The sequence below is a fragment of the Oryctolagus cuniculus genome, chromosome 8, assembly GCF_964237555.1.
Source record: "Oryctolagus cuniculus chromosome 8, mOryCun1.1, whole genome shotgun sequence".
NCBI classification, from domain to species: Eukaryota; Metazoa; Chordata; class Mammalia; order Lagomorpha; family Leporidae; genus Oryctolagus; species Oryctolagus cuniculus.
In genome coordinates, this window is record NC_091439.1 from 54999240 (window position 1) to 55021950 (window position 22711).

A 22711-nucleotide genomic window follows, 5' to 3' on the forward strand; every position below is an offset into this window, starting at 1 on the left:
TCAAAAATTTCTCTCATACAGTGCCTTCTTCTAAAAACTATTTAACGATCCTGGGAAACCTCAAACACAAGACTGTAGCAACTTGGACAGGAAGGAAAAGGGAATGGCAAAGTGATAAAGTCTCCTTTATTTGAATGGCTCACTGCTCTTTAAAACATTAGGGTGTAGCACTAGGCTAATCCTCCCCCCCTGCAGTGCCGGCACTCTGGGTTCTAGTCCCGGTCGGGGCGTCGGATTCTGTCCCGGTTGCTCCTCTTCCAGTCCAGCTCTCTGCTGTGGCCCGGGAGTGCAGTGGAGGATGGCCCAAGTTCTTGGACCCTGCAACCACATGGGAGACCAGTAGGAAGCACCTGGCTCCTGGCTTCAGATCAGTGCAGTGCGCAGGCCGTTAGTGGCCGTTTGGGGGGGTGAACCAACAGAAGAAAGACCTTTCTGTCTCTCTCTCACTGTCTAACTCTGCCTGTCAAATAAATAAATAAATAAATATAACACATTAGGGTGTATAGCTGATGATACAAGTATCAGTTGTTCAGTATCTTCAAGAACAACATTTTTTTTTTTTTTAGAATAATAACATGCTAAAAAGACAGAGACCAGGTAAACACAGAACTTTCCTTTCTCAGGGGTGGTGGGATGGAGCCCTGATTTTGGCTCCAGGGTCAAGATGAAACCAGCTTCCTTTCTGGGGTGCTGATGGTGAGAAGTTTTAAGAAGCACAAGGTGATTTTTATGAACATTTTAAAACAAAAAGAAGACCAGTGGAGTTCTAAATGAGATCAAGAAGTGCTGACTGTTTGAAGTAGTATTTTAAAATCCTTGAAGGCAATTGAAAATACTAGGAGTCCAGACATACTCATGACCTGCCTAGCCCTATAAAGTTTTTCTCCAGGAATCAATATTACATACTGGGAGGTTAGTTGCACAGTTAAAGAGAACCATCTGTGTTGCCACCTTTATTGAACTGTGAATAATAAAAAAGGATTTATTCCAGATACTATTCAATGAATGAAGCCTGGACCATTTCAAGTTCTCAAGCAGAGCATCAATACACTCAAAAAGTTCAGTTTTCCAGGCTGACCAAAAGAAATGATTTCTAGGCTAAAACACACACTGGGGTACAGAATTTCCCTAAACCAAGCGCTTCCCTCTCCATCCAGACCACCCACCCACCTACCAGGGCAAATGAGTCCAGGTTCAGAAACACTGCCAGCACACATGCAAGTGTAGCCTCCCTCCGTGTTTGTGCAGTTGGCATTCTCTCCACAGCTATGTATCCCCAAGTGGCACTCATCAATATCTGTCAGACAAGTGGGGTGCAGGGGAGGAAAGAGGGTTACACACCAAAATGTACAACATTCCAGAAGGGGTGCATCCTCAGCTTCAGTCATGCTGCATGTTCTTAGGAAGGGGAAGAGGGAGAGAGAGGAAGAGAAGGAGAGAGGGGAAGAGGGAGAGAGGGGGAGAGGAGGAGGGAGAGGGAGAGACTGGGCTCCTCAGGCGCATGCCATTCAGATGTGCCAAGCTTCTGATAAAAGGCTGCAAGTCTTTCTCCCGCTTGGAAGGAAAATAGACTTCCCCAAATCACAGACTGGAAAACTACTCTAGGCAAACATTTTAGCAGTACAGATACTAACAATTCATACTTCACTTTTGCGAATAGATACCCAGCCATTCACACACATGTTACATTGGACATAACATTTTTGGGATTTGAACTGCATAATTAAATCAACCTTTCTTTTCTATTTCCACCCACCTTTTCCTTTCTCAGTTACTTCTAGCCTAACAGTTCGTTCTTTCCTTCCTCTCAATTTGACATCACAACAAAAATAGCCTCATCCCATTCCTGCATCCCAGGTCTCCTCCCTCCAACGTAAACATCAGTAGCCAGGTGGTTCTCCCTGGATCACAGTGATGATTACACCATCACAAACTCAGATGCTGCCAATGGCTCTGTCTGGTCCCTACAGTTGTGCCGTCCCTGTAGCCATCACCATACGTATGAACCACCGGAAGTACATTAGTCCATACAAAGATGCACTTATGTATCAAGCACATACCAGATTCTGAAGACTTAGAATCACAATTATTAAGAATGTAAAATATCTCAATAATTGTTACACTGATTACATAGTAGATGTCAATATTTGAGAGACATTAGAATAAAAAAATTATGAAAATCACTTTCAGCTATTCTTTTTACTTCTTATAATGTGGTTACTAGAAAACTTAGGACAGCAGTGACCAGGAAAAGTAAAATCCCAATGACCGGCCCTCAGATTCCAGTCTTCAACAAGTCCTAATACAATGGGACTGATGTCCTGATAGAAGGGGAAGAAACCCAGAGTGTCGCTTGCTCTCTCTTTTCTCTCTTGTTCTCTAGCTGGCACACTCTCTATCACTCTCATTCTCTCCGGACGCTACAGATAAAAAGTTGTATAAGTTAACAGTGAAAAAGAGGCCATGTACAAGCTAGAAGAGGATACTTCAACAGAAACCAAACCAACTGGAATGTTCTCTGGGACTTGTAGACTCCAGAACTGTGAGGAAACAAATTTCTGTTGTCCAAGTCACTGGGTCTGTGGGACTTCGTTATGGCGTGTATCACCTCACCAGCCTCAGTTTCTGTCCTCTCTGTATATGACCTACACTTACTGCTCAGCTAAGCTACTGTCTATTCCCTGTGTAAGACACAGGGTTTGTTTATGCCTGGAGTACACTCTGCCCCTTCCCATTTCCACCTAATGAAAATGTACGCATCTCATGGTCCCCCCAAAATGACACTTCTTCTATGAAATCCTTCCTAACACCTCAGATATTTCTCCCAGTTCTGAACTTTCATTGTGGTTTTAACTTCTCTTTCATCACCACTGATCACAACTATATTTTTTTGGCAGCAAGGATTGCCTTTCCCATCTTGCATTCCCCACAATTCCTAGCACTGTGTCTAAAAGGGACTAATTAAATATTCATCCCAGTGAATCACTATTCTGAACGGCCCACATTAACTCCTTTATCTCAATGAACCATCACCTTGGTAGAGAAATAGATAGCTTTCCCAAAATGCAAAAACAAAGATGTATTCTTGGCCAAGAAATATAACTATTCTTGTAATAACAACAACTCTTTTATATAGCAGCTATTGTGTACAGCCCACAGTCCAAAGCATTATATCTATATATCTACAGGAAAAGAGAGAAAGAAGGAAGAGAGGAGAGAGAAAAAGAGAACAGGAATAGGGATGAACCCACTGTTTCAGTGGCAGCTCAAGGAACCTGTGCCAACTAGGCAGGCAGGGTCATGATCTTTTGTTGCATGTTTCACACTGGAAGGGCTAGGTTAGTAACAGAGAGCCCAGAGGCGAATGAGTTTAAACATCCACAAAAGGATATCTTCTCTCTCTTCAAAGGAAATTAAGAAATCTGTCTAATTATGAATGTGCTTGCTTAATTAGAGTAGTGACATTTTCCTGACTGACAGCCAAAATAGGTGCCTACAAGAACATTGCAGATGTCTGGACTATACAAAATGAATGAGATAAAGGGCTGATTCAAACCAACTCCATCTAGAAAAGTGATCATTTTTACTGATATTTCATCTTTCACCTTAACACATGGGAGAAAGCAATATCATCTGAATTTGTTATCAGGGCATGTGCATCTCAATGTGAAAACTTTTGTTCCCAGAAGAAGGAAAAGAAAATACAAAAAGAGAAAGTCTAAAGCTTTGTCAAACTGCAGATAACCCCTTGATTAGGCCATGGATAGCTTCAGGCAGGCCTGCACTTGCAGGGTGATGCTTTGCTGCAAACCTGGCAAGTTGCAGCCACCAGGTGAACTCCCAATCAACAGGCCAGAGCCAGCCTTGGCCAAGGATGGTGATTATGAAAGAGTTTTTAATCATTCTTTTCATTGGCACCTAAGTGCCAATGGCTTGAATCTCCCATCTGCTGAACTCATCAGAAACACCTGATGAGCCCCTCCACAGAACCAAGTCACCTTTTTGATCTGCTCATAGCAGTGACTTTCAACAATCCACATCAGCCCTGCATTCACCACATTTCAGTTGCCAAGCTCAGTGACAAAGAAGTGTTGACTGATTCCCCCATGACGGCTCAAATACGGAGTACTAATGAGACACTGGTGACACTGGAAGCCCAGAGAAAGGGCTAGAAAAGCATGGGTTGGTTGATCAAGCAGGGCAAGCACTCAGTGCTGACTGATGCAGCGAGAGCGCAAGGGCACAACCTGACTATTTACCAAGGACTGAAATGTGTCAGTCTTGACATGTGTGTCACCTCAGCTATATCCTGTCTTCTCTCAGCCAACCACACCCACATGTCATCTGCCCAGGGCTGGCCTCCACCCTCCTCCCTTACACACCCAGTCTCACCAAGACAGTGAATCCCATCTCCTTGGTAGCCTTCTGAGCAGTGGCAGACATAGCCACCTTCTGTATTGATGCACTTGGAGGAGACAGGAGGGCAAACTGTGATCCCCATCTCACATTCATCTATATCTGTGGGTAAAAGGTGAACTAGTGAGATATTCAGGCAATCCTGGTAGAAACAGAAATGATAGGAAACAATAAGCATAATCTTATATTCAGTTAATCAGCCAATTATAGGTACTGTTTGCAAAAGTAACGCAAACGTTTGCCTCACGAAGGTAAAGTTAATTTCTGATCCATTTTTAGAGTTCTCATCGTCTGAACAGCTAAGTAGGTATAACTAAATCAGCTTGCTAGAGTTTCAAACCACAAAGACTGAGACTTTTTCAGTAATTACTAACTTATTATTTCCAGGCTATCAATATAAAACAGAAACCTACTAATCTCAATCTATTTATTTAACTAATACTTAGACCCAAGTTTCTGGGGAAGAAAAAAAGTTGTATTTTCATCAGAATTGGTGAATTCATAAATTTGACCTGAACTCAAATTCATGCTTCTTAATTACAGTTCTTCCTCTTAATGCAAAAACAGTATAATGTTCACATTTATGTTTAAATACATGTCTCATATTTTCTATGTGTGCATCCATTATTTTTAACATCTAACAACTTATCCAAACCTGCTGATTACACAAATCCTCCTGAATATTTTGAGTTGGTATGAGAAAAAAGGTTTCTGGTTTATGATTTTCCAAATCTATGTGCTTGGCCTTTGCTCTTACCAGAACAGAGTCTTCCATCCCCAGAAAATCCTTTCAAACACTGGCACGTGGCAGCCTCTCCCTCAGAGACACACTGAGCACGCCCACCACATCCCACAGAAGCACAGTCATCTTGTTCTGCAAACAAGGAGAACCTCATGCCATTATTTCCAGAACTAAGAGGAGAAAATGGATTTTAATGTTCTGTATTCTACAGAACATCCCAGCATTTCCCTACTCAAGTTCTGTGACAGGTTAATTCCAGATAGAAACACTTCATTAACCTGTACGTTATGTTTGTAGTACAGGATCCATATACCAGGTGACTATTTACAAACTCACAACAAACTTCAATATCAGAGGATTATTTGGTATCCAACGAGCCTGGTGTGAACCTATTTATAACCTCTTCTAAAACATTTATAGCTTGACCTACAAAATTATTAAGAATAAACTTAATATAAAAATAATAAATAAAATAAATAATAAATTATTAAGAATAAACTCAAATTTCAAGAAGCTTTATAACTTATTTAAAAATTCCTAACCATTTGACATATATGAGGAATTGATCTCTTTTTACCTCCCACAAAGATGAATATGTAGTGGGTAGATCTGTTCACCAACATGGCCAAGAGATTCAACCATTAAAAGATTTACTGTCAATTTACTAATAGCATGTTTCAACTGTAATAGAATATAGATAATCAACTATGTATGTTATCAAGATTTATGCAGTGACTTGCAGACCTGCAGGCACTTTTACAAAGTCATGAACCATGTAAGTTAAATGCTGTAAATGGATCATTCCATTTCATACTCCATTGAAATGCAAATGCCCCAGGGGATGGAGTTAAATGCTGAGCCATAAACATGAGCAAGTTTTCTTTCTTTCTTTCTTTCTTTCTTTCTTTCTTTCTTTCTTTCTTTCTTTCTTTCTTTCTTTCTTTCTTTCTTTCTTTCTGTTTAGCTACTTACGTTTGTAATCATTTTTCAAATGCCACCCCTCTCCTACTTTCTTAAGAGTTTAGGGGCTCATACATATCACAGTAGGACATAAACTATCATCTGTATATTCACTGGAAAGTTTGCTCATCTGAGTGCAAAAGAGACAAAAGAAACCCTCCAAACCTGCCCATAAATTAAAGACAGCTAAATGATATAAGCAGGACTCAGGTGCCATGTGAATGCAGACACTGGATAACTGTGTTTGAGAAGATTTCTCTTGTGAGAACATATGCCTTTAATGCTTGCTTGATCATCTCCTGTCATTCACAACTCTTCAGAGTTGGGTAAGTTCAGACTAAATCAATTATTCATTTCATTCAGCATTTATTTGGAAGACTACTTCCCAAATCACAAGGCTACTCAGAGTGTAGGATTGACAGTATCGAATTACTCAAGACATTTTTAAGAACTTGCAGAATTACCTCAAATCAGAATATGATTCTGAATTTACTTGGCAACTTGTAAATCCTCATCAGCTTTGCACAATGAAATGTACATGGATATAAAGTTTTCTGTGGGGGCTTGGCTGTAGCCAAAGTTCTGTCTGCCACAAATATCTACACTTACATTTCTCTTCTCTGAAATATAGGTGACAATCTCAGCTAGGCATACGTCTCATGGTTATAAAGACTGGAAGAAAATGTGATTTTTTCTGGGGCTGGCATTGTGGCACATTGGGTTACTTTGTTGCCTGAGATGCTGTCATACCAATGCCCATCCAAGTCCCAGCTGCTCCACTTCCAATCCAGCTCCCTGTAAATGCTCCTAGGAAGCCAAGCAAGATGGTTCAAGTGCTTGGGACCCTGCCACCCACACGGGAGATCCAGATGAAGTTCCAGGCTCCTGGCTAAGGTCTGGCCCAGCCCTAGTGGTTGTGGCTATTTGGGAACTGAACCAGTGGATGGAAAAATCTGTCTCTCTGCCTTTCAAATACATAAAAATAAACAAATATTTTTAAAGTAAAATTTATTAAAAAGTACTCATCATGCATAAGGCCTTACTTAGGGCCAAAATACAATGGTGAAGGATGCAGGCAGGGGCTCTGCTATCTTGCCAAGTAACTGCTGAAGTACAGATAGTCTCTGATTTATGATGATTCAACTTATAGAATTTTCTAAAGCTATACATATCTAGAAGAAATCACATCCCAATTTTTATTTTTTCCCAGGCTAGCAAAATGAGGTACAACACACTTTTGCAATGTGGGACAGTGGCAGCAGTCATGACTACCAGTCAGCCCCACATTAAACTACAGGGCACTGTGTTGCTAAGCTATCATGTTAAGTAGGTGAGATGAATTCAATGCATTTTCAAGTTTGGATATTTTCAACTTCAATGGTCCTACAGGACACAGCCCCAATGTAAGTTGGGGAATATCTGTATAAGCATGATAAGTACAATCAAGGAACTGAACTTGATTCTAAGTTGTAATAGGCAACCTCGCCTGCTCAAAGGTCGGGCATTTAAACTGAGATCTAAAAAATAAACAAGAATTGAAATGGGTAAAAGAGCACTGTGTACTGGGAAAACAACATGTATGTGTTTCAGGCAAGGCTAGTATAACTGAAAAGGGCATAGAAAGCCCAGGACAGAAGGGCTGGTGAACCCTCTTTGAGGACTATGAAGTATCTAGATTTTATTATAAAATCCTAGGGTGGAGTTTTCCAACATTTTTTTTCTAGCCATAGACACTTAGATGACATGAAATTCCACTCAGCAATATAAATAAGACCTTTTTATGTTAACCAAGTCAGAATTAAACCTTCATAGGCTGGGACAAAACAGGTACAGAAAGATGAGATATTTTTCACCAACACAATCAGTTTCATCTGTTCTTCAGCAGGGGGATTATAGCCTCCAAGAATAAATCCAAACACAGCCTATTAAGTGTGGACTCACAAATCTTTGGTCACTTCATCACTCTCCCATTCCCACCATGTGCCTGATGTATTATCTGTCATTTACCCTAGCATTAGAGTCCTTCAAATATTAGTCTTTAGTCTATACCTTTGAACAAATGAAAAAAAGAAGAAAAATAAAAAAATGTCTGTGTGTATCAGTATTGCTGCAAATACAGCATTGCAAAACTTTGCTTTATACCTTTGTGAAACCAATGGCTAAGAATGGAACAGAACAGAAACTCCAGAAATAAATCTACATATCTACAACCAACTTATCTTTGACAGAGGAGCTAAAATCAATCCCTGGAGCAAGGAGTTTCTTCAACAAATAGTGCTGAAAAACTGGATCCCCACATGCAGAAGTATGAAACTAGACCCCTACTTTATACCTTATGTAAAAAATCCACTCAAAATGAATCAAGATGTAAATCTATGACCTGATACCATCAAAATAGTAGAGAACATTGGGGAAACTCTGCAAGACATTGGCATAACTTCTTGGAAAAGACCCCAGAAGCACAAAAATCAAAACCAAAATTGACAAATGGGATTACATCAAACTGAGAAGCTTCTGCACTGCAAAAGAAACACAGCAAAGTGAAGAGGCAACCAACAGAATGGGAGAAAATATTTGCAAACCATGCAATTGATAAAAGATTAACATCCAGAATCTATAAAGAGCTCAAAAAATTCAACAACAAAACAAACAATCCAGTTAAGATGTGGGCAAGGGCCAGTGCTGTGGCATAGTGGGTAAAGCCGCCATGATGTCATCCCAAATGGACACCAGTTTGAATCCTGGCTGCTCCTCTTCTGTTCCAGCTCTCTGCTGTGGCCTGGGAAAGCAGTGGAGATGGCCCAAGTGTTTGGGCCTCTGCATCCATGTGGGAGACCCAGAAGAAGCTCCTGGCTCCTGGCTGCAAATCAACTCAGTTCCAGACATTGAGGCCATCTGGGGAGTGAACCAGTGGATGAGACTTGGCTTTCTCTTTCTGCCTCTGCCTCTCTCTGTAACTCTCTCAAATAAATAAATAAATAAATAATTTTTTTAAAAGAAATGGGCAAAGGGGCTGGTGCTATGGTGTAGCAGGTTAAGCAGTGTTGGAATCCCATATGGGTGCCAGTTCCGGTCCTGGCTGCTCTACTTCCAACCCAGCTCCCTGCTAATGCACCTGGGAAAGCAGAGGAAGATGGTTCAAATCCTTGGGCCCTGAACCCACATGGGAGACCTGGAAGAAACTCCTGGCTCCTGGTTTTAGAACAACCCAGCTCTGGCCATTGCAGCCATTTGAGGAGTGGACCAGAAGACGGAAGATATTCTCTCATTCTCTCTCTCTCTCTCTCTCTCTCTCTCTCTGCCTCTCTATAATTCTGCCTTTCAAATTAATAAATAAATCTTTTGTAAAAATGAGCAAAAGACTTGGACAGGCATTTTTTAAGAAAGGAAATTCAAATGGCCAACACACACTTGAGAAAATGCTCGGGATCACTAGACATCAGGGAAATGCAAATCAAAACCACAATGAAGTTTCTCCTCACTCCAGTTACAATGGCTCTCATACGGAAATCAACAAACAACAAATGCTGGTGAGATATGGGAGAAAAAGGTATCTTAATCCACTTGTGGTGGGAATGTAAACTCGTGCAGCCACTGTGGAATACAGTATGGAGATACCTCAGAAATCTAAATACAGACCTACCATATGATCCAGCCATCCCACTCCTGGGAATTTACCAAACCAAAAGAAATCAGCATATGAAAGAGTTATCTGTACCCCCATGTTCACTGCAGCACAATTCATAATAGTTGAGACATGGAATCAACTCAGATTTCCATCAACTGTTGATTTATAAAGAAATTATGGTGTATATATATACCATGGAGTACTATTCAACTGTAAAAATTAATGAAATCCTATCTTTTGCAACAAGATGGACACAACTAGAAATGATTATACTTAGTAAAATAAGCCAGTCCCAAAAAAGACAGATACCATATGTTTTCCCTGATCCAAGGTAACTAATAGAGTACCTAAAATGTAATGTATTAGAATGAAATGAACATTGTGAGATTCAATGATTGTTTACAGCCCTTGTCTCTTCCATTGAGAAACTGTTTTTTTTTTCTTCATACTATTTTTTGAACTCTTTTACTTCACGTAGGGTTAATTTACAATCATTAAGTAAGCTGAAACTAGATCTTTGTAAAAATTAAGAGTGGGAATGGGAGAGGGAGGGTGGATAGGGTTGGCAGTATCATTATGTACCTGAATTTGTATATATGAAATACATGAAATTTATATAACTTAAATAAAATTTGAAAAAAGAAAAAAGAATGTTACAGTTTTAATTATCTGTGATTACTTTAAAATGTACTGTATATGGGTGAAATGGTTATTTTTCCATTCAATTATTATTTATAGCTAGTCTATTCCCAGTAAACTAGACTCTTTTTGCTTTTTATTTGTTAATTTCTTATTTGGTGAAGTATTAAGCCTTTCTACTGTAATATAAATTTAAAATATGTTATCTCAAAAACTAAAAAAAGAAAGAAAGGGAGCAGGAAGAAGAATGAAAGGGAAAGAGAGGAGGAGGGAGGAAGGGAATATAATTATGTCCTTAGAACTGTATCTACAAAGCACACTGAATCTGTTAAAACATTAATTAAAAATTAGGGACCAGGACTGTGGCATAGTGGGTGAAGTTCCACCTGTGGCACTTTGGTCCCAGCCACTCCACTTTCCATCCAGCTCCCTGCTGATAACCTGGGAAAGCAGTGGCAGACAGCCTAAGTGCTTGGGCCCCTGCACCCTCATGGGGGCCCCAGAAGAAGCTCCTAACGGTGGCTTCCATATGGTCCAGTCTTGGCCATTGAGGCCATTTGGGGAGTAAACCAGCAAATGGAAGACCTCTCTCTCTACAGACAAAATCTGGGGTGAAGCACTTGCTTAAATGTTTTAATGTGGGGTTTTCAGACTTTTTTTTTTAACCATAAATGTTTTGCTCAAACAAAATGTCACTTAGTGATATAACCAAAGAAAATGTTGCAAAGCATTGCTAATTCAAGGGCACCGACCTAGAAGGAAGGAGGGTGGGTACTGCAGAAGCTCTAGGGCTTAGCTAAACCCTAAACTCTCTTTGAAACCTACCGGCCTAGTTAGTGAATATGGACGAGTCTTCAAAATGTTCATGGAAATACATATTATGAAAACACTATGCATGAATAGCAACACTTTTTGAACCAAAATAAACTTATCTTTTAACTCATTTTCCACAAACTTTTTAAAGCACCATTGTAGAACATAAGAAAACATAAAAATCTTAGTTTCCCTAAACTTGTTGCATACAGAATGAACTGCTTATCATTTTGGATGAATGTGCAACAGAGAATTCCAACATTTGCTGTTTATGGACTTTCTGCAGCAGTAGAAGCAATCAACCTATATTTGCTTGTCAATTACTATCAGTTCTTCATCTTCATGGAAGTACAGCTTGATGAACCAAATTCCCCAAATGTTAGACATGGACAGGGATACATTTAAATCTACTATGTCCTATTTTCTACTTTTGTTTCCAAGCTATACTGGGATCTTAAAAAAGTTCATGGAAAATCTAAAGTATGAAAAGTTGCATGAACTTCAAAATTTTTTACACCAAAATAATCTTTTAATTCCATTTTCCTCAAACTGGTTAAAGTAGTCTTGTATCTCTTCAAAGAACATTCATTCTAAAAACTCTCAAGGTACACAGTTTTTATGTGTAGTCTAATATGGAGGCATCTCCCTCAGGCATCCTGTCCAAAGAGAAGGACTGGATTCTAAGGTTTGGTTTCATTAACTTTGTGTGGGTTTAGCCAACATTAAGAGAGAATACAGAATTTCTCATGTATCAGACAGAAACTGCTGGAACCAAGGCAGTGCTGCTCATACCTGACACCATGATCTCAGTCACCAGCATGTGTTGAGATTCTGTAACATTATCTTCTGAGGATCTACTCTTCAACAAGGTGTCCAATGGTGTTGCTTGGTTACTTGGATCTGCTTCACCACCTGCTGAAGGTTAACAGATTCAATTAGTTTGGCTTTCCTATTTCAAGGGACGTGTGTTTTAATTCATATTTATGGCTAATTCACTGATTGTCAGTTCAGACTCATTCTGGCATAAGAGGATTCCCGGAAACTGGCAGGGTCTGGGTGATTCAGGAAACCTCACTCTGCTATCCCATATCCTTCCAGTTTCACTCAATGCACCTAAATATTTGGAGGGTAGGGAGCAAGGAGGGAAAGAGGGTAGGGCTCTTTTAGCCTCTATCAAATACCAAATTCCTTATGAACACAGTTGATAATCCCAGGCTGCCTTTATTGATGACCTACTAGAGGGATGATCTCCCCAGCCTGTCTTCCATACACACGCCCTGACCTTTAAGTTGCTTTTATGTTTACATTAGCTTCATATTATCTGCATGTTAAAATATGAAAGGACATAAAGAAGCCATGATGTAATAGCGGCATGGGATTCCTGTATGCTCCTTCCCATTCACCCAAAAACATGGAGAAATGGATTCTCTAAGGCAGCAGTTCTCTAAATTGTGCTGTGTGGACCCTCGGAGGACCCAATGCACAAAGTTCATTTGGTCAAAACTGTGTATTAATAATTGGATGGTCTTTGCTTCTTTTCACTGTGTTCACTTGCATTGATACAGCCAAAGCACTAGTCAAAGCAATGACACCAAATTCTACACATTTTTTTAAATGTTTCGCAAGAAGATTGTACTTAAGAAATAAGAGTTATTAATTTGTAAAACTCTCAACCATTGACTGTATAGCTTTGCGATAGTCTGTTTTATAAAAGGAACAACACACATTATTAGTTTCCATGCATACTGAAGCAATGGCGGCTGTCGAGAGGAAAAGCACTTAAGCATTTAAGCAATTTTTTGGGGACTAGCCTCTTTTCCCTCCATGTGACATGATTTTTACTTTAAAAAATTGGCAGACAAATTGTGCTATTAAGACTTGGGTATTCGGCAAGCATTTTCTCAAAATGAATGAAGTGAGTCTGTCACTTCAAGGACAACAACTAACTGTGTTTGTTGTCACTGTCAAAATCCACATTGCCACTGAGCTTTAAGAGACTACTGGCTTTGGTACAGTATCAAAAGAACACTATTCAAAAAGACATTTAAAAGGGGATTAAATAGTATTCCCTTTTACAACCTCACATCAGTGAGAGGCCAGATTTTCTTTACTGATTAAAAAAAGAAAAACACAACAACAGACTGAACACAGAAGTGGCTATGAGAGTCCAGCTGTCCTCTATTAAGTCAGACATCAAAACCATGTATAAATGCAAAACAACACTGCTCTTCTCACTATAGGCCTTTTCATTTAAAAAATATACTTATTTCAGTTTTGTAAAAATGTACTTTTAATAGACAATGGATTTATGGTTGTAATTTCAATATAAATCTTTAAATTTTGTTTTAATTTTAATATCGTGAACATTGACAGATAGGCACAGATAAAAACTCTTTGTAGCTCTCAATTTTTAAGAGTTTATAAAGGGGTCAAAACTAAGAGTTTTGAAACTGTTGTCCTAAGCAGAGAAAGTAATAGAAAACTTTGAAAATCACCAAAATATCCAATTCTGTTCTATGGATAGATAAATCCATTTATTTGTTATCTATCTATATGTTGACTGTGCCTACTAGATAATCACAAAGTCTTTAAAAATGCTTTAATAAAATTTAAATTACTATTGACTCATTTTTGGTAGAAACATATCAAGAGGTGAGTCCAAAAATGCCTAAATTCTTTGGTACACACATTGAAGGGAGGCAAATCAGTACTACTGGTTACACATCACACTTGGTTTCCTTTTCATTTCTCTTCCTCAAAATCATATTTAGTTTGTTAAAAAGTGGATGAAAGCCTTCTCAGGTTAAATTTCTCACACTTTTCTTTTTTTAAATCAAAGACTTTAATTCTTTTTCTTTTTTTATTTGACAGATAGACAGTGAGAGAGGCAGAGAGAAAGGTCTTCCTTCTGTTGGTTCACCCCCCAAATGGCTGCTACAGCCAGAGCTATGCCGATCCGAAGCCAGGAGCCAGGTGCTTCCTCATGGTCTCCCATGTGGGTACAGGGGCCCAAGCACCTGGGCCATCCTCCACTGCCTTTCCATGCCACAGCAGAGAGCTGGACTGGAAGAGGAGTAACCGGGACTAGAACTGGTGCCGATATGGGATACCAGCGCTGCAGGCGAGGGATTAACTGAGTGAACCACAGTGCCAGCCCCAAGACTTTACTTCTTATATTAATACCTGCTTGTGGTTGAGGGGTTGTATATGACTACCTCTAAAATTGAGGACATAGAACTTCTAAACAATACATCTCTAAACATTTTTACAAATTTGAGAAAATGCATGGACCCACTCAACAGCAAATGGGAAAATGTTGGGATTACAACTTAAGACTTTTACAATTAGAGGCCAGTGTCTAAGGAACCCAAAACTTAGAAGGGAAGAACTCAAACATACTCTTAGCTTTCTTAAACACAGAAGTTTTTAGTAACAGAATTAGAAATCAGTAGAAGTACAGGGACAGTTGTACAGCTGTATTCCTGAGCCACAGCAGGGTACTTTAGCTACATAACTTATCAAGTTACCTGCCCACATCTGAACAGCATTTAGAGACAAGCACTTTTTCCCATCTGGGGATTTCATAAAACCTTCACGACACGAACACTGAGCAGTTCCAAATCTCCCTTCGCAAATATGTTCACAGCCTCCATTTTGATGTAAGCAGGGATCTGCTCCTAGTAGAGAAGAGAGGCAAATTCACAGATGGATTTGGAGATGAAAGGGATGTTGTTGATGCAAATCACAGTCTACAGCTTTTGGGAACGAAAACTGACAGAATCTAAACAGAGAGTGTGTTGAGAGCTGTTTCCGAAGAGTTCCCATAATGAGCTCCTGATTCTAAGAGAAGCTCCGAATGCCACTGCCTTCTGAGTATTTACTGAGTACAGACAGTGCTCTGGTTCAAGGAGCTCTTTAGTCAGATGTGATTCCTATTTGCTGACTCACCATCTAGCCAGACTGACAAAGGGCAATTCAGAAAGAAGAGCAACTGTAGGCAGTTGGGTGCCTTTTGCATTTGCCTACTCCTGGCTGACACTCACTCCCCAGCACTCTCAGGAGGAGGGCAAAGACCCAAGTGTGTGTGGAGGCTTCCAGGACAGGTATCTAAACTGCCTACCCTCAGTGCCTTTAACCCAAGGGTGTTGGGAATGTAGCCAGCATGTAAAATCTGTTCAGGAAAAAGAAAAGATATTGAAAGGATAAAGGCCCAAATTACCAAAATTACCAAATTGAGGATAAAGACTAAGTTACCAAACTACCAGACCGTCTTAGTTTAAATGAAGTCCAAATCTCAAAAAATGTTAATATCTCTGCAGATTACTCTGCCCCTGCTGCCCACCATCAATTAAAATAGTCACAGATTATGTAGCCAAGGAATGACTGCGTTACTTCTCCCGTGTACCTGGTTTTGCCAATGGATGGACCACAACCAGTGATGAGGGCTTCAGCATGCTGCCTCGCAGACGTACCCTGTTTTTGCCAGTCCTCTTGTTCATTCTTATTACCGATGGCATAGCCCAATCTGAGAACCACACATGATCCTCAAAAACAGCTACAGCAAATGGATGACCTGGAAATAATTCAGACCCATTAGGTATACCCTTATCTTGGTGATGAAAATTTACAAAAAGACAGGTTTGAAACTAACACAGTTCCAATACTAAAGCAGGACTTTGGCTGCTCAGATAAGGTACAAGCTATTGGTTTACAATCACGTAAAGGAGAACCCATAGAATAAAGGACCCCTCATTTGAGAATGGGAGCCTGGCCGTATGAAGTCCTAGGAAAGCCCATTATCATCCAACCTTCGGAAAGTGAGAGAATGTAGGCTGATTTAAATGCACCAAGAAGTAGGTAAGGTGGGCATTTACTGTGATCAGCACATCTGTCACTATTTACATATTAAGCTCCAGTGAGTTAATTTTATGCTATGCTCTTTGCCCTGGGTTCCTTGTCTTTTGAGTGGTAGTTACACACAGTAGACCAAATCCACAGGTTAAAAATGTTTCAAATATTTAAAACAATTAACAGTCTCCCCAAAGTCTCATGTCTATCAATACATTTTCCTGCATTAGTCCCCCTCAACACACACATGTCCCTTCTTCTCTCTCCTCTTATCTACCATTAGTCCACTGACACGTGCTCCTGCTGTCATCCTTCCTGCCTTCTCTATGCCCTTGATCCATCAATAATTACCATTTCACTCTTTCATACCACTAGCTACTATTCCTCAGTCTATTAATGTCCTACCTTCACCTCCTCATCCCCTCTGGCTTCTCCTTGTCTCTTTCCTTACCTTCCTAGTCAATTGATTTTTAATTTGAAAGGAATAGACAGAGAGAGAGAGAGCGAATCTTCAATCTGTAGGTTCACTCCCCAAAATGCCTGCAACAGAAGGGCTGTGCCAAGCCAAAGTCAGGAGTCTGAAACCCAATCTGGATCTCCCACATGGGTGGCAGGGACTCAAGTACTTGAGCCATCACCTCCCACTTCTCAGGGTGTACATTTTCAGGAAGCTGGGATTAAAAGTTGAGTAGAGACTGGAATCTAGGAAATGTGATATGGAATGCAGGCATTCCAAGTGGCATCTTAACTGCTCCCCCCAAATACCTGCCACAAAATCAAGCTTTTAAGAGTCATTTATTATCTACTGCCTCCATTTTCATGGCCCTTATTGAATCCTAAATGGGTTTCATTCCGAGCCTACCTTGACCAAACCCAGGTCAGGTCTTCACACCACTGAAACAGCTCTGATAATATATTCACGAACTTAATAAGCAGGGAAATGTTTTAACATGCTCTCTCAAACAGTTGGAAACTAAAATTAAACAGGCCCAAACTTGGAAGTTTGAGTCAAGTCCACTCACATTCCTGAGGTCAATATTTTTGCCTATGAACAAACGATTTGATGAATTAGAATGAATGTTTCCCTCTACTGGCAGCAAACTCAAATGACTTGTCTTAGTGACATCGAGTCTCTACTCATTATTGATCAGAATCATTAAGATTCATTTTATTCTTTAGCCTTTTGTCCCAAATTACAGCGGTCTCCCCCATCTATAGGAATTATCCAAGGTGTTCTGCAGACACTTGAAATCATTCGTAATACCAAACCTATATTCATATATTGTTTTTTTCCTGTATGAGAGACCTTCAAATAAATTCATGCAGCATACATATTATGAAAAAACTATGCAGGGATTTAAAAAACTTTTGGCACCAAAATCAACTTATCTTTTAATTCTATTTCCTACGAACTTTGAAGTATTCTCATACATACATTCATATAGTAAATTTTTTATATTAGGCACAGTGAAAGATTACAAATAATAATAGAACAATTATAACTACTTGCTATAACAAAAGCTATATAAAATTTATGAATTGCTAATTTCTGTCATTTTTCCATTTAATGTTTTCAGACTACAACTGACCATAGGTAGCTAAAACTATGGAAAGTAAAACCTTAGATGAGGGGGTCTTACTGTAAAACCATAAGAATAGCAACAAGATTTTTCATATATCTATACTTCTTTTCATTGTGGTACCACACAGTTTGCCATTTTAACCATTTCTAACTGAACCATTCAGGAGAGTAAGTACTAGTAAGTACATCCATAAACTGTTACACAATTGATCTCTAGACCTTTACATCTTGTAAGCCTGAAACTCTGAACCCATCAAACAGCTCTGCATTTCCTTCCCCTTCATCCTCTGGCAATCACCATTCTACTGTTTCCATAGTGTGACAGCTCCAGATATTTCCACTAAAGAGGAGCAGCAGCAGCTGTTACAGAAAGTGCTGGCAGCCACCGATCTGGACGCTGAGGAAGAGGTGGTTGCTGGAGAATTCGGCTCCAAGTCCAGCCAGGCATCACGCCGCTTCGGCACCATGAGTTCCATGTCCGGGGCCGATGACACGGTATACATGGAGTACCACTCATCCCGGAGCAAGGCCACCACGAAACACGTGCACCCCCTCTTCAAGCGCTTCAGGAAGTGACGCCCTCGCGGCCTAGCTGGCTGAACCCCGACCCCTGGCGCCTGCACTGGGCAGGGATCTTGAATGCGTATCCACGTGCTGTTGTGCAGTGAGCCCAGCTGAGCCAACCCGGGTCTGCCACCTGCTGTGTGTTCTGCCGTGTGCTCATCAGGGTTTAAAAACTAAGCAGACTGTTTAGACAAATGAGGGCGTGGGTCTTTCCTGTATATTAAAATTTGTAATATGTAAGGTATATTTATCTTCATGTTCTCCTAAAGCATAAACGGAACATTTTACCAAAAAAAAAAAAAAAATAGGCAGAATTGTACAGCACTTGTCTCTCTGTGACTGGTTTATTTCACTTAGCATAATGTACCCAAAGTTCATCCACGTTGAGGCACATGTTAGAATTAGCTATATGACTTTAACTCATAACAAAGGCTGAACTGTGTTTTTTCCTGCTGCCTGGGGAACTGCCAGTGTGACTACCTGCACAGCACCTAGGTGAAGATGTTTGAGTGGCATCTGACATGTTGAATGGTTGCTGAGAGTGTGCTGCAAACCCAAATGTGCAATCTGCATGGTTTATCAGGGGTACTTTTTATGACTGTGCAGCCAAAGTTTTATTTCTTTTAAAATCAACTCTGGAGAGTTTTGTTCGCAGTTTTCCTCCCATTTAGGCTAAACTCAACCCATATCTTTCCTGGAAATAAGGAGGGCATCTTATCTTCCCAGAAGAGGTTATTGTTCCTTACTGACTCCCCTTTTCCCTTAAATTCTTACTAAACCTGGTATTTCTATTATTTTAAAAAAAATTAGCTATAGTGTTTCAACAGATACCCCAAACTAGACATAATCTTCCTTATTTTTTAAATACAAGAGGCACAATCAGTTGCATTTTAAAATTAAGAATGAATTACTTCAACCTTTCCTTTAAAAATCCTGGCAGTAGGTATTCAATCTAGCAGTTAAATGTTTATATCTACGTCAGTGTACCTGAGTTTGATTCCAGGCTGTGGCTCCTCATTCCAGCTTACCAACTAATGCAAATTCTGGGAGACAGAAGCAATGGCTCCAGTAATCAGATTCCTGCCACCCATTGGGAAGATGTGGATTGCATTCCCATCTGCCAGATTTGGCCATGATCTAGCTCAGGCTGTTGCAGATGCTTGGGTAATGAACTAGTGGTTGGGAGTACACTCTCTTTTCTCCTCTTATCCCAATAAATAAAATAATGAATTAGAGTTGACAGGTGTCAGTAGATGGCAGTTGACAGTGCCAGTAGATGGCACTATAATGATGAGAATGGTTAGATTATTTAATACAAAATTATTTGAAAATGCCCATCAATAGAAAGTCATTAGTTATAGATTACAGTAAAAACACATATCATTCACAAAATATCTGATATGCTTTTTTTTTAAAAGAATATGGTGTCTTTATATTCTGGTTAGGAATTTTCAAATCCCATTCTACCCTTTTATACCAAAGCTATAGGTTTACATTTACAAATATTTAAGCAATGTATTTTTAAAAATACTGTATGTAGGGGTTGCTACTGTTTGCAGTGGGTTAAAGCCCCAGCCTGCAATGCCAACATCCCATATGGGTACCAGTTCAAGTCCTGGCTACACCTATTCCAATCCAGCTCTCTGCCATGGCCTGGGAAAGCAGTAGAAGATGGCCCAAGTCCTTGGGTCCATGCACCCTTGTGGGAGACCTGGAAGAAGTTCCTGGCTCCTAGCTTCAGATCAGCTCAACTCCGGACATTGCAGTCATCTGGGGAGTGAACCAGCAGATGGAAGATATCTCTTTCTTTCTCTCTCTCTCTCTCTCTCTTTCCCTCCCTCCCTCCCTCTCCCTCTTTGGCTCTACCTCTCTCTTTAACTCTGCCTTTCAAACAAATAAAATAAATCTTAAAAAATACTGTATATATTCCACCATTATCCATGATTTCATAAAAATCACACAGGCTCCACTGTATCTCTACTTCCTATTTAGAATCAATAAATATTTTTTAAAGAGCATGAGTGGATAAAGTTGAAGATTGTATACAAGTTTATTATTTACTGTAAGCATTTAATTTTTAAAGAATCTTAGAATTCTATAAAATTTTAAATTAATTTATTTTGTTCTATTTCATGTATAATGAAAATATAGACATTTATGACCTCTAAAACTAAAGAGGAGTGAGAATCCTGTGCAGTGGCTAGAACATCACGAGGCTCCCCTCCTCTTATTGGAGTGCCTGGACTCAAGTGCTGGCCCCACTCCTGATTCCAGTTTCCTACCAATTTGTACCCTCAGAGACAGCAAGTAATGGCGCAAGTGGCTGGCTCCCTGCAACCTACATGGGACGTCCTGACTCAGTTCCTGGCTTCTGACTTCAGCCTGGCCGAGTTCTGGCTGTTGCAGGTACTTAGGGAGTGAATCAGCAGATAATGTTCTCACTCTCCCTCTTTCTCTGTCTGCCTTTCAGTAAGTAAAAATAAACATTTCTAAACTTTTTAAACCAAAGGAATAAGCAAAAATATATCTTTTGCAAATTATTAATTTGTTAGATTATTCCTAAACAAGAAACCATGTTTTTTCATCTTCCCAACCAAATAATGTCTAAATCTCCAAATCATCTTTAACACCTCCCTGGCTCTCTTGTTCTATATCCAATCTGTTACCAAATCCTCTCAATTTCTCATTCACAAACACCTTTAATAGCCTTCAATTCACTTTTAAATAACAATGTTCTAGGTCAGGCCTTCATTAACTCTTGCATGGACACCCATGTAGCCTCTTAACTGATTTCCGTTCTCCAAATTCCAACCTACCCTTTATCCTGTTTCATAAGTGATTGGTTATCCTAAGATACCATCTGCTGAAGAATATTCAATAGCTCCCTAGTAAATTCAGAATAAATTTCAGTCAATATATCCTAGCAGTACCAACATATTAAGACCAAGCTCTTGGCCGGCGCCGTGGCTCACTAGGCTAATCCTCCGCCTTGCGGCGCCGGCACACCGGGTTCTAGTCCCGGTCAGGGCGCCGGATTCTGTCCCAGTAGCCCTTCTTCCAGGCCAGCTCTCTGCTGTGGCCAGGGAGTGCAGTGGAGGATGGCCTGAGTACTTGGGCCCTGCACCCCATGGGAGACCAGGAGAAGCACCTGGCTCCTGCCATCGGATCAGCGCAGTGCGCGGGCCGCAACGTGCCAGCCGCGGCGGCCATTGGAGGGTGAACCAACGGCAAAAAAGGAAGACCTTTCTCTCTGTCTCTCTCTCTCACTGTGCACTCTGCCTGTCAAAAAAAAAAAAAAAAAAAAAAAGACCAAGCTCTACCATCTATTTGCCACATGGCCAAATTCAAATGTTCTCTTTGCTGATTTCCTGAGTCAAAATGAATCTCCTACTGCTTATATAACCTCATGGCCATTTGCACTCATCTTTTACTAGTAAGCATAGGCTATAATGTTTTAAAGTTTATGAAAATGCACAACACACCATGCAAACTCTCAAAATACCATAGGGAAGAAAATATTATTCTTCATACATGATATCAATTGACTGATATTCATTAATACCTAAAAGTGAGATTACCACTTTTGTGAAATGATATTTTCTTTTTTTTTCCCCAAATAAGTCTTTCATTTAATGAGTACAAATTTCATAAGTACAACTTTAGGAATATACTGATTCTTCCCACCATACCTGCCCTCCCACCCCTACTCTCACCCCACTTCCTCCTCCCTCTCCCATACCCAGTCGCATTTTCCATTAAGATTCAGTTGCAATTAACTTTATACATGGAAGACCAACTCTATACTAAGTAAAGATGTCAACAACTTGCACACACACATAGACACACACACACACACACACACTGTTTGAGAACAAGTATTACAGTTAATTCTCATAATAAAACTCATTGAGGATAGAAGTCCTGCATGGGAAGTAAGTGCCCACTGACTCCTGCTGTTAATTTAACAACTAACACTCTTATGTATGATGTCAGTGATCACCTGAGGCTCTTGATATGAGCTGCCAAGGCTACAGAAGCCTTTTGAATTCACAATCTATCAGTATTTAGACAAGGCCATAAGCATAGTGGACGTTCTCTCCTCCCTTCAGAGAAAAGTACATCCTTCTTTGATGGCCACTTCTTTCCACTGAGCCCTCACTCACAGAGATCCTTCATATAGGAAATGTTTTTGTTTTCCATGCCTGAAATGCTCTCATGGGCTTTTCAGCCAGACCAGAATGCCTTAAGGGCTGATTCTGAGGTCAGAGAGCTATTTAAAGCAATTGTCATTCTATGAGTCTGCTGTGTGGGCTACTTCCCATGTTGGAACATTCTCTCCTTTTTAATTCTATTATTATTACCAGACACTTGATCTTCTTTATATGATCCCTTTAACACTTAATCCTATCTATATGGTCATTTTAACACTTAAAATGGTCACTTTAACACTTAAGATGACATTTTTACCACCTAGCTTAATGGAATTTTGGGTCCCATGGCAAGTTTTTAAACTGTACCC

General features: G+C 39.9%; 1 protein-coding gene across 4 annotated transcripts in view; it reads right to left on the reverse strand.

The window, feature by feature from the left end:
- The window catches only part of EGF (epidermal growth factor), a 97372-nt gene that overhangs the window by 19996 nt on the left and 54665 nt on the right, over positions 1-22711 (reverse strand). For 2 of the 4 annotated variants that reach the window (XM_070047750.1, XM_017347349.3), the window contains 6 exons: positions 15604-15771; positions 14726-14875; positions 11991-12113; positions 5174-5290; positions 4393-4518; positions 1175-1297 (listed from right to left, as the gene is read on the reverse strand). In XM_070047750.1, the coding sequence (XP_069903851.1) occupies positions 1175-1297; positions 4393-4518; positions 5174-5290; positions 11991-12113; positions 14726-14875; positions 15604-15771 (807 nt within the window). The remainder of the gene's footprint in view (positions 1-1174; positions 1298-4392; positions 4519-5173; positions 5291-11990; positions 12114-14725; positions 14876-15603; positions 15772-22711) is intronic. The other 2 variants (XM_070047751.1, XM_070047749.1) reach the window with 1 other exon arrangement.